The sequence below is a fragment of the Trachypithecus francoisi genome, unplaced genomic scaffold (genome assembly GCF_009764315.1).
Source record: "Trachypithecus francoisi isolate TF-2019V2 unplaced genomic scaffold, Tfra_2.0 Lachesis_group20, whole genome shotgun sequence".
Lineage (NCBI taxonomy): Eukaryota > Metazoa > Chordata > Mammalia > Primates > Cercopithecidae > Trachypithecus > Trachypithecus francoisi.
In genome coordinates this window covers 14121668-14134807 of record NW_022681466.1, presented here as the reverse complement: position 1 = coordinate 14134807, position 13140 = coordinate 14121668, and the positions used below count along the sequence as shown (strand labels likewise).

Genomic DNA, 13140 nt, shown 5'->3' with positions numbered 1-13140 from the left:
GGTGGTGGGCGTGGATGACATGCGCCACAGTGGACCAAGCAGTGGGTCACGCCATGGTGAGTTCTGTCCCATTCTGACATGTGCAGAGCTGAGGACATGAGTTTGGAGCCTTGAATTAACTTTGCGTGTAGCCCCTGCTTTGCCAAATGCTGCCTCTCAGTAAAGGTTTTCGATTTGAGGGTAAAAGAAAATGGAATTTTCTGTGTAGAAAGTAGCAGGTGGCTCTGTCAGCCACAGCCTCAGGGGCATTTAGGGGGAATATGGAAGTTTGTCCTAGTACATGGAGCAAAACAGCACAGAGTTCGTTCATTTGGGTTTTTATTTAATATGATTTACATATTTTACTCTAAGATTTCCATCTCTGTCGGCTGTGGGAAGACAGCGGCCGAGCAAGTTGGATGTAAACAGAGGTCATTTCACCTCCCTGCTTTTTTTTGTTTTTGTTTCTTTTTTTTTTTTTGAGATAGAGTCTTGCTTTGTTGCTAGGCTGGAGTGTAGTGGCACAGTCTCAGCTCACTGCAAGCTCTGCCTCCCGGATTCAAGCAATTCCTGCCTCAGCCTCCCAAGTAGCTGGGACTACAGGTGCACGCCACCACGCCTGGCTTATTTTTGTTTTGTTTTGTTTTGTTTTAATTTTAATTTTTATTATTATTATTTTTTGAGACAGAGTCTCTCTCTCTGTTACCCAGGCTGGAGTGCAGTGGCGTGATCCCAGCTTACTGCAAGCTCCACCTCCTGGGTTCAAGCAGTTCCTGCCTCAGCCCCCCGATTAGCTGGGACTGCAGGCTCCCGCCACAACGCCTGGCTGATTTTTTTGTATTTTTAGTAGAGACAGGGTTTCACTGTGTTAGCCAGCATGGTCTCCATCTCCTGACCTGGTGATCTGCCCGCCTCGGCCTCCCAAAGTGCTGGGATTCCAGGTGTGAGCCACTATGGCCGGCTGATTTTTGTATTTTTAGTAGAGACAAGGTTTCACCATGTTGGCCAGGATGGTCTCAATCTCTTGACCTCATGATCCACCCGCCTCAGCCTCCCAAAGTGGATTACAGGCATGAGCCACTGCACCCGGCCAGCTTTCCTGCATTTTTGTGTGGGTTTGTCATTTTAATAACGTCAGTATTTAAAGGCCCTTAGTAATGCAAATGTCGCCGGGCACCGTGGCTCATGCCTGTAATCCCGGCCGTTTGGGAGGCCGAGGTGGGCGGATCATGAGGTCAGGAGTTAGAGACCAGGCTGTACCCCATCTCTACTAAAAATACAAAAATTAGCTGGGAATGGAGGTGCACCTGTAATCCCAGCTACTTGGGAGACTGAGGCAGGAGATTGCTTGAACTCAGGGGGGTGGAGGTTGCAGTGAGCCGAGGTCGTGCCACTGCACTCCAGCCTGAGCAACAAAGTAAGACTCTGTCTGTTAATCAAATGCTTGAGCCAGATCTAGGAACTTCTGCTTTCAGACTTTTCTTATTTTTTCCAGACACAGGAGCATAAAAATACCGCTTCCGCTGTGTGTTTTGCTCGGTTCTGAACCTAGATGAAATGTTTGATGATGTCTCTGTGAACCTCAGAGATGTCTCTTAGGCTGGCCTTCACCCAGGCGAGAAGCACTCCCTCGGCAGAGCCGGCCTGCGTGCACTCGCCTTCAGGCCTCGCGCTGGTTCCTGCCTCCAGAGGTTTTTCTTCAGGAATGATCCTTTTCTGTGTGGTATTTCCAGTGTCTCTCAGTTTCAGTATGAGAAGAACAGGAGCATAAAATGTTTGGGTTTGACTTTGGAGGAAAGCAGCTCTGATCATGTTTTTCTTTGCAGAATTGTGGTGGTTTTGGACTCCATGATTAAGGTGTTCACATTCACACACAATCCCCATCAGCTGCACGTCTTCGAAACCTGCTACAACCCCAAAGGTGAGGAACTGAGCAGACGAGGGCGACGCCTGTCCTGGGCACTCCCTTCTCCGAGCAGGTCTTTTTCTGAGCAGGGTGCCTTGGCGAGAGCAGTCCTGAGCACAGAGGGGCCTCCAGAGGAGACTGACCTTCCAGGGCCCACAGCTCAGCACCCCAAAACTACCTTCTGACCAGAGTCACAGAGTGGGGGCCCTGTCCCCTCCCCCCCCAGTGCTTGTGGCCTCTCAGGACCTCCGCAGTGAACCAGGAACCTATGTTTTCACCACATTGGGAGCCAGTGAGTTCTGGGCTCAAGCATTTCCTTCCCTTGTCTTCTGAATTGGAGGATTGATTGTGTTGGACTTTTTCATTTGTTGTACCATCTTCCTATCTTTTTAAATGTTGAGGTTTTGCCCTGGCTTTGTTGGGGTAAAATTTACATAAAACTCACTCGTTTTAAGAATACCATTCTTGGCCGGGCGCGGTGGCTCAAGCCTGTAATCCCAGCACTTTGGGAGGCCGAGGCGGGCGGATCACGAGGTCAGGAGATCGAGACCATCCTGGCTAACACGGTGAAACCCCGTCTCTACTAAAAATACAAAAACTAGCTGGGCGAGGTGGCGGGCTCCTGTAGTCCCAGCTACTCGGGAGGCTGAGGCAGGAGAATGGCGTGAACCTGGGAGGCGGAGCTTGCAGTGAGCCAAGATCACACCACTGCACTCCAGCCTGGATGACAGAGCTAGACTCTGTCTCAAAAAATAAATACATACATACATACATACATACATACATACATACCATTTGTGGCCAGGCGTAGTGGCTCAAGCCTGTAATCCCAGCACTTTTGGAGGCCGAGGCGGCAGATCACAAGGTCAGGAGTTTGAGACCATCCTGGCTAACATAGTGAAATCCCGTCTCTACTGAAAATACAAAAAACTAGCCAGGCGTGGTGGTGGCGCCTGTAATCCTAGCTACTCGGGAGGCTGAGGCAGGAGAATCACTTGAACCCAGGAGGTAGAGGTTGCAGTGAGCCGAGATTGCGCCACAGCACTCCAGCCTGGGCAACAGTGAGACTCTAAAGAAAAAAAGAACAGTCTCATCTCTTGGAAAACTTTCTTGGGACAGTCCCCTCCCCACTCAACCCTCGGGTTTTGTTTTTTACATGTATTTGTCCTCTGTGTGTGTTTTTTTTTTTACATGTATTTGTCTTGTGTGTGTGTGTGACTTTATTGGTCTCTGGCCATTTTTGGCTGTTATGAAGGAGTGCTGCACATGCTTCCATAGCAGCCATTGTGTGGGTCGTTTTGTTTCCCTTGCACTGACACTGAGGGTTCGGCTGTCGGGTCGCGGCCATGTTGTGGTTGTGTCTGACTCTATAAAATGCGGCCATTTATTTTCCAGAGTGGCCGTGTGTCCTCTTGCATCTCATCCTTGATTTATGAGTGTTCCAGCATTGTCGGTCTCTCTAGCTGTAGCTGTTCCGTGCGTGTGTGATGATATCTCACTGGTAACGGCATCTCCTTGTGTTTTAGTTTGCATTTCTCTGAGAACTGGCGGTGGCAACATCTTTCCCTGTGGTCCTGTGGTTCTTGCCTTTTTTTTTTTTTTTTTTTTTTTTTTTTGTGAGACGGAGTCTCCCTCTGTCTCCCAGGCTGGAGTGCAGTGGCCGGATCTCAGCTCACTGCAAGTTCCGCCTCCCGGGTTCACGCCATTCTCCTGCCTCAGCCTCCCGAGTAGCTGGGACTACAGAGGCCGCCACCTCGCCTGGCTAGTGTTTTGTATTTTTTTTAGTAGAGATGGGGTTTCACGGTGTTAGCCAGGATGGTCTCAATCTCCTGACCTTGTGATCCACCCATCTCGGCCTCCCAAAGTGCTGGGACTGCAGGTTTGAGCCACCGTGCCCGGCCAGTCCTGTGGTTCTTGCTTTTTGAGATCTTTTGGGAAGTACCCCAGATGGTAAAGTGATCAGTTTCACATTGTGTTTTCGGTACCGCGTACCATGAGGGACGGACGGTTGGTAAAGTGATCAGTTTCGCATTGCGTTTTCGGTAGCACGTACCATGACGGACGGATGGACAGTTGGTAAAGTGATCAGTTTCGCATTGCGTTTTCGGTAGCACGTACCATGACAGATGGATGGACAGTTGGTAAAGTGATCAGTTTCGCGTTGCGTTTTCGGTAGCACGTACCATGACAGATGGATGGACAGTTGGTAAAGTGATCAGTTTCACGTTGCGTTTTCGGTAGCGTGTACCATGACGGATGGACGGTTGGTAGAGTTATTCAGCACATGTATTGATTATAAGGAAGTCTCATGCAAGGTAGCTTTGCTTAGTCCTCTCATACTCTTTACAATGAAAAGTCTAAATTGAATTTGTGGTTCTGATATAAATGATATACGTCTGTTTTTTCGGAGAACTCGGGCAGAAAGTGGACTTTGGCTGCGAGAAATCAAAGGCAGTTCTTGATTGGTGTCCTCTGTCTCCATGCAGGCCTCTGTGTCCTTTGTCCCAATAGTAATAACTCCCTCCTGGCCTTCCCGGGCACACACACGGGCCATGTGCAGCTCGTGGACCTGGCCAGCACGGAGAAGCCACCAGTGGACATTCCTGCACACGAGGGTGTCCTGAGCTGCATTGCACTCAACCTGCAGGGAACAAGAATTGCAACTGCATCTGAGAAAGTAAGTGTGCCCCTCACCTTGTTGGCGTTGTGCCTCCTGGAGCAGCAGGCTCAGCAAAATGGCCACTCCCTGTATCAAGACTCAAAAGGCAGTGGGCCTGCCCCAACCTGGAGCCCCTCAGGGGCCTGTGGACCTGGCTGGTCATGTCACCAGAGAGGTTGAAGTCTTCACAGGTCGTCTTGTGCCCAGGGACTGGTTTTATTTCCAATTATTTATAAAGCAGTGCCTTGTAAAATATGATAAACCAAAGAAACAGGGCCAGGGGCAGTGGTTCACACCTGTAATCCCAGCAATTTGGGAGGCCAAGGCGGGCGGATCACTTGAGGTCAGGAGTTTGAGACCAGCCTGGCCAAGATGGTGAAATCCCGTCTCTACTGAAAATACAAAAATTAACCAGGCATAGTGGTGTGTGCCTCTAATCCCAGCTACTGAGAACACTAAGGCAGGAGAATCACTTGAACCCAGGAGGTGGAGGTTGCGGTGAGCTGAGATCATGCCACTGCACTCCAACCCAGGTGACAGAGTGAGACTCCATCTCAAAAAAAAAAACAAAAATACATACACATCCAAGTTTATTAGAAGAATCAGACATGACAGCTTTGTCATGTTGTAGATTTTGCAGAACCACTCAGTTTCGGTGTTTCTGTCTTCACAGCCTGAGAACAGACAGCTCCAAACCCTTTTTACCTGCTTAGTTATATGTCTTCATTGAATTACCACCAGATTATAACTTAAAATATTGACATATTGGACACATTGTCTTTTAAGGTGTGAGATCAGAAGAACTGTTAACTTTTTTTTTTTTTTTTTTTTTTGAGACGGAGTCTCGCTCTGCCGCCCAGGCTGGAGTGCAGTGGCCGGATCTCAGCTCATTGCAAGCTCCGCCTCCCGGGTTTCCGCCATTCTCCTGCCTCAGCCTCCCAAGTAGCTGGGACTACAGGTGCCGCCACCTCGCCCGGCGAGTTTTTTGTGTTTTTTAGTAGAGACGGGGTTTCACCGTGTTAGCCAGGATGGTCTCGATCTCCTGACCTCGTGATCCGCCCGTCTCGGCCTCCCAAAGTTAACTTTGTAAAATAATTTTAAATCTGGGATTCTTTATACTTCTTTTTGCCTGAATTCGGATTTTTACAAAGAAAATTGGTATCTTTTACTATAGTTTTCATTGCAGACTGCAAGCCCAGTGTTGCTTTGTAGGAAATTATAAATTGTGAAGGAGGTGAGACCACAAGCCAGTGACGGGATCCATTTGTGGGCACTGTCCACAGAGGTTCGATGTGGGGGCCCTGTCCTACCCTTTGACATGGTGCCAGCACCAGGGTCCCTCCTCAGGACATGGGGACACGTGGCTTGGGGCGCGTCCCGCTCACTCCTGGGACACAGCTGAGAGCAGGTTTAGTTATTTCTAGGTAGTTTTTGTTTTGTTTTGTTTTGTTTTTTGAGATTGAGTTTTGATCTGTCGTCCAGGCTGGAGTGCAGTGGTGCGATCTTGGCTGACTGCCACCTCCGCCTCCTGGGTTCAAGCGATTCTCCTGCCTCCACCTCCCGAGTAGCCGGGATGACAGGCACCTGCCATCATGCCTGGCTAATTTTTGTATTTTTAGTAGAAACGGGATTTCACCATGTTGGTCAGGCTGGTCTCGAACTCCTGACCTCAGGTGATCCGCCCGTCTCGGCCTCCCAAAGCACTGGGATTACAGGCGTGAGCCACCGCGCCCGGCCCTTTAGGTAGTATTTTTTAGAATGGTATTGTATTAGCAAAAAAAAAATATAATTTTGTATGAATTAGAAATATGGTTCCTCTATATTTTTGATAAATTTTTTCTTATCTTTTTTACCTTTAGATTCTCCATCCCCACCTCCCTGCAACTTTTTCTTCTTTATCTCCCTGTTACGAATGTGGATGCTTCTCTGCTTCCTGCTTTCTTAGCTCAGCAGTGCCCTCTGGGTTAGCCAGGTAGATGGGATTACACAGAGCCTTGCAACATCTGTGACCCATCCCATGCTATTGGCAGTCACCCTATAGAGCTGCTCCCGCCTTGTGCCCCACAAGCTGCCTCCTTACTGAACTCCCAGGAGTAGGGGCTGCTGGGTTGAAGGATATACAGATTTTTTGTTGGATGTTGTCAAAGAGTGTTCGACAAAAGATGCAACAGTTCTCGTTTTCCCAGCTGTCAGAATCAGCTGAAGAGTCCTCCTCGTTCTGGAGGAAATGTTAAAAACGCCCCCCGGCACCCGAGGTCTTGGGCACCTCTTTCTTGGGAAAGCCAGCATAGCTGACGTGAATGGTTTTAAGTCCTTTTATTTTATTATTATTTTTTTTGCCTCACCTTTTTGATGGCAGGATTCCCATGCTGCGTTTCCTAGCTATCTGGGGGAGTTAGGATTCGAACAGTGCTTCTCCGATGAGCACACCATGTAGCAGGAGCAGGGCGCCTGGGCCTGGGTGTTCCTCCTGGGTGTCAGCCAGGGATGCAGGCGCCCAGGGTCAGTCCACATGCCCGGTCAGGGGGTTGTCTCCTGAAGCCTCTCTCGACGTGTGCCCAGTGCTGTGGGCCAGGAGCCACCAACCAACTCTTGCTCAGGGGCATGGCTGTGTGCTGGCAGCTGGAGGAGAACGTTAAGTATTAGATGATGTGGGTGAGTCTGAGAAAGGCGTGTGTGGACTAGGGGGTTGGTGAATGTAAATCATTTGAAAAGCTGACGAAAAGGTTGTGAATCTTCGATAATGAAACACTTCACTGTTTTCCAAGGGGACCCTTATAAGAATATTTGATGCTTCATCAGGGCACTTAATCCAGGAGCTGCGAAGAGGCTCTCAAGCAGCCAGTATTTACTGGTAAGGGCGCCCCAGCTTCACCGGAGAAGGGCTTTGGGCTCACAGCACGGAAATGGGCCTTTGGGATGTGGGAGAGGGGCAGGAGCAGGTACCCTCTACCCCGTAAGGCTAGAGGAGGGAGAATTTGGGCTGCTAGGGGTTTGGGTTCAGCTTTTTAAATTGTGATGAATTATAAGTTGTTCTTGTGGGAAATTACCCAAAAGTAGAAAATGTCGCCATTAACCCTGCTTCCACATTGATCAGTATTTGCTGGGTTTTGTTGTTGTTGTTTGTTGTTGTTGGTTTTTGGGGTTTTTGTTGTTTTTGTTTTGAGGCAAGGTCTTGCTCTGTTGCCCAGGCTGGACAGCAGCGACGCTGTCACAGCTCACTACAGCCCCGACCTCCTGGGCTCATGCGATTCTCCTGCCTCGGCCTCTTGAGTAACAGGGACCACAGTTGTGTACCCCACGCCAGGCCAGTTGTTGTGTTTTTGTAGAGGGGTCGCGCTGCTGCCCTGGCTGGCGGGCTCGGCTTCATTCCTGTTTACTTTTAGTCTTTCTGGTGTTTCTGCCAGTGTCACCTCTTCACCAGTGCTCTGGCTTGTGTTTAAGGCGATGCTGGAGACCGTGTTGGTTTGTCTGATTCCAGCCTGTTAGAGTCTGAGAGGCCACACTGCCGCCCCACAGTGGTGTCTCATGTTGAAGCCCTACTTGGGTAGGATCTCATGCCCTGTGGCCATGGCCAGGAGGCCTGGTGCCTCCCCATTGGCTAGTATTGAGCAGCATTTGGGTCTTTGAGATGAAAATGTAATTAATTTAGCCAGGTGTGGCAGCTCCCGCCTGTAATCCCAGCACTTTGGGAGGCTAAGGCAGGTGGATCACCTGAGGTCAGGAGTTCAAGACCAGCCTGGCCAACATGGCAAAACCCTGTCTGTACTAAAAATACAAAAATTAGCTGGGTGTGGTGGCGTGTGCCTGTAATCGCAGCTACTCGGGAGGCTGAGGCAGGAGGATCGCTTGAACCTGGGGGGTGGAGGTTGCAGTGAGCCAGGGTCGTGCCACTGCACTCCAGCCTGGGCAACAAAGCGAGACTCTGTCTCAAAAAAAAAAAAAAAAAGGAAAGAAAGAAAGAAAATGTAATTAATATATAAATACAGTGGCTTTACCCATGAGGTCCTGGGCCTTGTGGTGTGCGGAGCACACGCCTGTCTGCTCCAGAATAGACAGCACGCAGCCAATGCCTGCCCCCGCCCAGGTGGCCTCCACAGGGGCCGCCTGCACCTCCTGGGACCAGGATCGTTGGAGAGAATGTGTGTCTCTCACCTGAGTCTCCTGAGAGCAGCCCTGAGTGGCATGTGCGGGGTGGTCTGCAGGAAGCCCCTTCCCTCTCCCAGACACACAGCTCGCCAGCTGCATTTGTGGGGCACCCGAGGAAGATTCTTGCCGTGATACACTGGATTGTGGCTGTGGCTTTGTGGCTTCAACCTGTGGTGCTGTGGGGATGGTTGTCAGCTTGTTAAAGAAAGGGCCATATTCAGAATCGGCACCTCCTGAGTGGGAATGTTGAGGTCTTCTGTGGCGTTGACAAGTGCTGTGGCTTAAGTCTCTGTCCACATCCACACAAAACTGAGCTGTGCTGGTTTTCCCTGCAGCATTAACTTCAATCAGGACGCATCCCTCATCTGCGTATCCAGCGACCATGGCACAGTGCATATTTTTGCAGCTGAAGATCCAAAAAGGAATAAACAGTCCAGGTAGGTGTTAGGGTGCCTGCTGGTGGGAAAAGCTCAAGGATGAAAGGAGTCCCTGTTGTTTCAGTGTGGACAGGACAGGACCCCCCTACGCCAGCAGGGCAGTGTGGATAGACCCCACATGTCATCAGGGCAGTGTACACAGACGCCCCGATGCCAGCAAAGCAGTGTGGATAGACCTCACATGCTATCAGTGCTGAAATCTTTTTCATCTGATTGATATTTCTTGGGGTTTAAAAATCAGTGCAGACCGGGCACGGTGGCTCACACCTATAATCCCAGCTCTTTGGGAGGCCGATGTGGGCAGATAACCTGAGGTCAGGAGTTCGAGACCAGCCTCACCAACATGGTGAAACCCGTCTCTACTAAAACTACAAAAACTAGCCGGGCGTGGTGGTGCGCACCTGTAGTCCCAGCTACTTGGGAGGCTGAGGCAGGAGAATCACTTGAACCCGGGAGGTGGAGCTTGTAATGAGCCGAGATCACGCCCCTGCACTCCAGCCTGGGCGACAGAGTAAGACTCCGTCTCAAAGAAAAAAAAAAAAAAAAATTAAAAGCAAAAATAGAATTTAAAAATAAAATCATACAACAGGCTTTGTCAATAATGGCAAAAAAAAATTCATTAAAGCTCAAACTATATGAAATAGCATTTTAATATTTTCAGCAGCATTCTGAGTTTAAGCAGGTGATTTTTTTTTTTTTCCTGTAAACTTTTGTGGATACAACCACCCTTTCTTTTTTTATCTTCACAGTTTGGCCTCAGCCAGTTTCCTTCCAAAATACTTCAGTTCCAAGTGGAGTTTCTCCAAGTTTCAGGTTCCCTCAGGCTCTCCATGCATTTGTGCCTTTGGAACAGAGCCAAACGCCGTCATTGGTGAGTGGTCCTTCCTGGAGGGAACGTCCCAGCCCATCCCACCTGGGCTACATCCACTGAGCCTCGGACCCAACTTCCCATAGAATTCCCACCGCCACGCTGTGGCACCGATGGCCACCCAGTTCCCCTTATTTCTCCTGTGGGCTCAGTGTGTCCGGCTTATGGTCTGCACGGCCATTTGGGATGTCTTCAACCCCCATTCCATCCCTCCAGTCTCCCCAGAAAATCACTGGGACGGGTCTTCCAGTGTTTGTATAGATGACCAAAGAATGTTTCTTACCCTGTAGCCAACACTAGGTGACTAGATGTTCACCCCAAGACAGTCGGGATGCCCAGCCACGGTGCTGAGTGCACTCAGTGGGGATCTGGAGCCTTTTGGGGCTTTCAGAGCAGCTGCCTGGCTCCAAGAGACTGTTTGCAGTTCAGCTCAGTGGGACTCGTTGCTTTTAACTTTGGGGGAAAGAAACACGGGTAAAATGGTCTCCTTCTATCCCAGCAATTTGTGCAGACGGCAGCTACTACAAATTCCTGTTCAGCCCCAAGGGGGAGTGCATCCGGGATGTCTACGCGCAGTTTCTAGAGATGACCGATGACAAGCTGTGACTCCAGCCCGGAGCGCCACAGCACCCACCACTTGCCGCCTTCAGGCTCTCGGGGCTGGTGCCAGCGCCCCAGGGGCCTCCTGGGCCACAGGCTGGAGGGGCTGCCCAGGGACCTTGGTCTCGAAGCCATATGTGGTTGTCTGCTTTCCTAAGGACTCCCATTCCCAGTAGTAAAGAGAGGATCATCATCAGGGCACCGTAGGTACTCAGTGGCTGCGACCAGCTCGAGTGGCCGTGGCTGTTCCCGTGAGCTCAGCTGTGACCAGCTCGAGTGGCCGTGGCTGCCCCGTGAGTTCAGCTGTGACGTTCGCTTCAGTGGCTCCACAGTGTCTCACACTGACGGGCTCCATACAGACCTGGGGACTGGGCTGAGAGGGTGGACGAGTTCAAGTTTGTTTTTGCAACAGATTCCATCGTTCTTACTGAGTCTGCAGCGGGGAAGTGAACAAGTGTGTAAACGTAAGTTCTTACATTATAAGCAGATTTAAATAGAACACCAGCAGCTTGCCTTAGAAAAGGAGAAAGGAATTCCTTCTCCCGTCCGAACATGAAGAAAAGCGACCTGACGCTGTGGAGAGAACGTAGCGAGAACGTTCCCCTCGCATGAGCCCAGCCCGTGGTCTTCTCTGTACCCGCAACGTGGTCATCTGTGCCCGTGGGTGGCGTCCCCGTCTCTGTTGGGGCCATTGGAACGCAGCAGACACCAGGCCACCCTAGAAGCCGAGCCGTCAGACCTCAAGCGTATGCGGGGCAGGGACGCGGGGTCTCCTGGTTACATTCTGGGTTAAATCTGTTTCCCGGTTATGTGTAGGGAACAGCAGAGTAATGCACGGAGTGTGAACATTTGTTGTGGGGGAAAACGTCCTTTCACTTCAGGGTCATCTGCCAGAGCAGGGTCTGGGAGGGCCCGCTGCAGTTCCCGCTAGTGTGGAGGGAAATGCCTTGGTCTGGCCTCCAAGCCCCCAAGTCCACCGTCTCCCCTCCCCTCATTTATAAGAATAGCTACACACTAACATTTTGGGAAGGAAAGGCGCATAACTTTTTTTTTAACATTTGGTAACTAAAATAGGTTATGGGCTCTATATTGTCAGCTACTTGGGATATATATTTAATTTTCTTAAATTCCCGTTAAAGAAACTCTATTTTATGGTTTTGATTTCAGATTGCAAACATATAAAATCTGCGTAGCAGCGAGTTCTTGGTTTTGCCAGTTCCTTCAGTTCCTTTACTGTCACTGTCATGTAATCAGCTAACTTTGTATGTGGATTTTGTTGTAAAGTATGCATGTTCCTTTTATGTGTATTTAATCATGTTTAATTTTGCACACTTATTTGTAATGTTTCTTTAAATAAAAGTGACTAATTTTGTTGTACTCTGGACCTGTAATGGGAAATAGAATTGTGTGTTATGAAGCCAAACACTGTTCCCCTTGTGAGAATCTGGTTGGACTGTAGGTTTCAGAACAGCCTGTGGGACTGAAGCGGGGGCCAGCCTGTGACAGGACAAGGTGGAAGCCAGGGCCACTGGGTGCAGAGCCTAGAGCTTCACTCCCTGAGGCGGGGACGGCCTGCCCTCCTCACTCCCTGTGTCGGGGCGGGACGGCCTGCCCCGGAGGGCGCTTCTGGAGGAGGGAGGGAGGAAATGCATCTGTAGGAGGCCTGTGTGGCTCTGGGAGGTCTGAGGCTCCTGTTGCCTGCAGAGGTGGAGAGTGGCTGTGAGTAGCAATGTCCCTGCATGTTGAAGTGGCAGCTTAAAGTGAGCCGGGGTCACCCTGACTTGTCTAACACTTGAGATCTGACTCTGGGTGGGGGAGTAGGAATGTAATTACCCAGTTGATAAACACGAAGCTGGGGGAAGTGCATGCAAGAAGGGTGGGCTTTCTCGAGAGCTGTGCACGTGAACAGCCTCAGAACTGATGCGGACGGCCGGGCTGTGTCACAGCCTCGTTCACCAGGAACGTGGGGAGGGCCTGGCAGCACCGGCCCTCCCCAGGCATGTGCTTTTTAAAAATTCACTGTAGAGCGGCGAGGACGCGGTGTCCCTAGGGCCGGCGGACTGTCGGGAGCGCAGCAGGCTGCTTTTCAAATGGAACTGATGGGAAGCGCAGTGTATAGAAAACAAGGCCGGGCTGCTGCTTCCCCCGGAACCTCCTGTACCCTGGACATAGTGTGAAGGGTCTCCAGAGCTACTGCCTCAGAAGGTGCCTACTCAGCAGCTTTCCTGTCTGATCTTACAGGTGCGTGGGCATGGATGACTCTGGCTGTGTTTCTGGTCTGCTCTCCCTCCCCCATGGCCCTGGGATGTCTTGTGGGGACAGGCGGCTTGTGCCCTGTGGAACGCAGCCCTGACCCATACCCACCCTGTGTTTGAAGGTGACACCTGTGTCAACCCCTGGCCCCCTCCCCCTCCCTCCCACCACTGTAGTCGGGGGCGCTGGCCGTCTGTAGCCTTCTGTGACCAGAGTTTCATATTTGTGTTTTCTTTCTGCAACCAAACTGAGCTGAATGCCAGACATCTTTCACGTGACTTAGTCCTCA

The 13140-nt window shown here is 50.5% G+C and overlaps 1 protein-coding gene across 2 annotated transcripts in view; it reads left to right on the top strand.

The window, feature by feature from the left end:
• WDR45B (WD repeat domain 45B) overlaps positions 1-11989 on the top strand; it is a 31062-nt gene extending 19073 nt beyond the window's left edge. Inside the window, exons 5-10 of one of the 2 annotated variants that reach the window (XM_033181716.1) lie at positions 1806-1900; positions 4372-4562; positions 7313-7398; positions 9029-9130; positions 9880-10001; positions 10498-11989. In XM_033181716.1, coding sequence (XP_033037607.1) covers positions 1806-1900; positions 4372-4562; positions 7313-7398; positions 9029-9130; positions 9880-10001; positions 10498-10604 — 703 coding nt within the window. In that variant the 3' untranslated portion in view covers positions 10605-11989. The other variant, XM_033181717.1, reaches the window with a different exon arrangement.
• The last annotated feature ends 1151 nt before the right edge of the window (positions 11990-13140 follow it).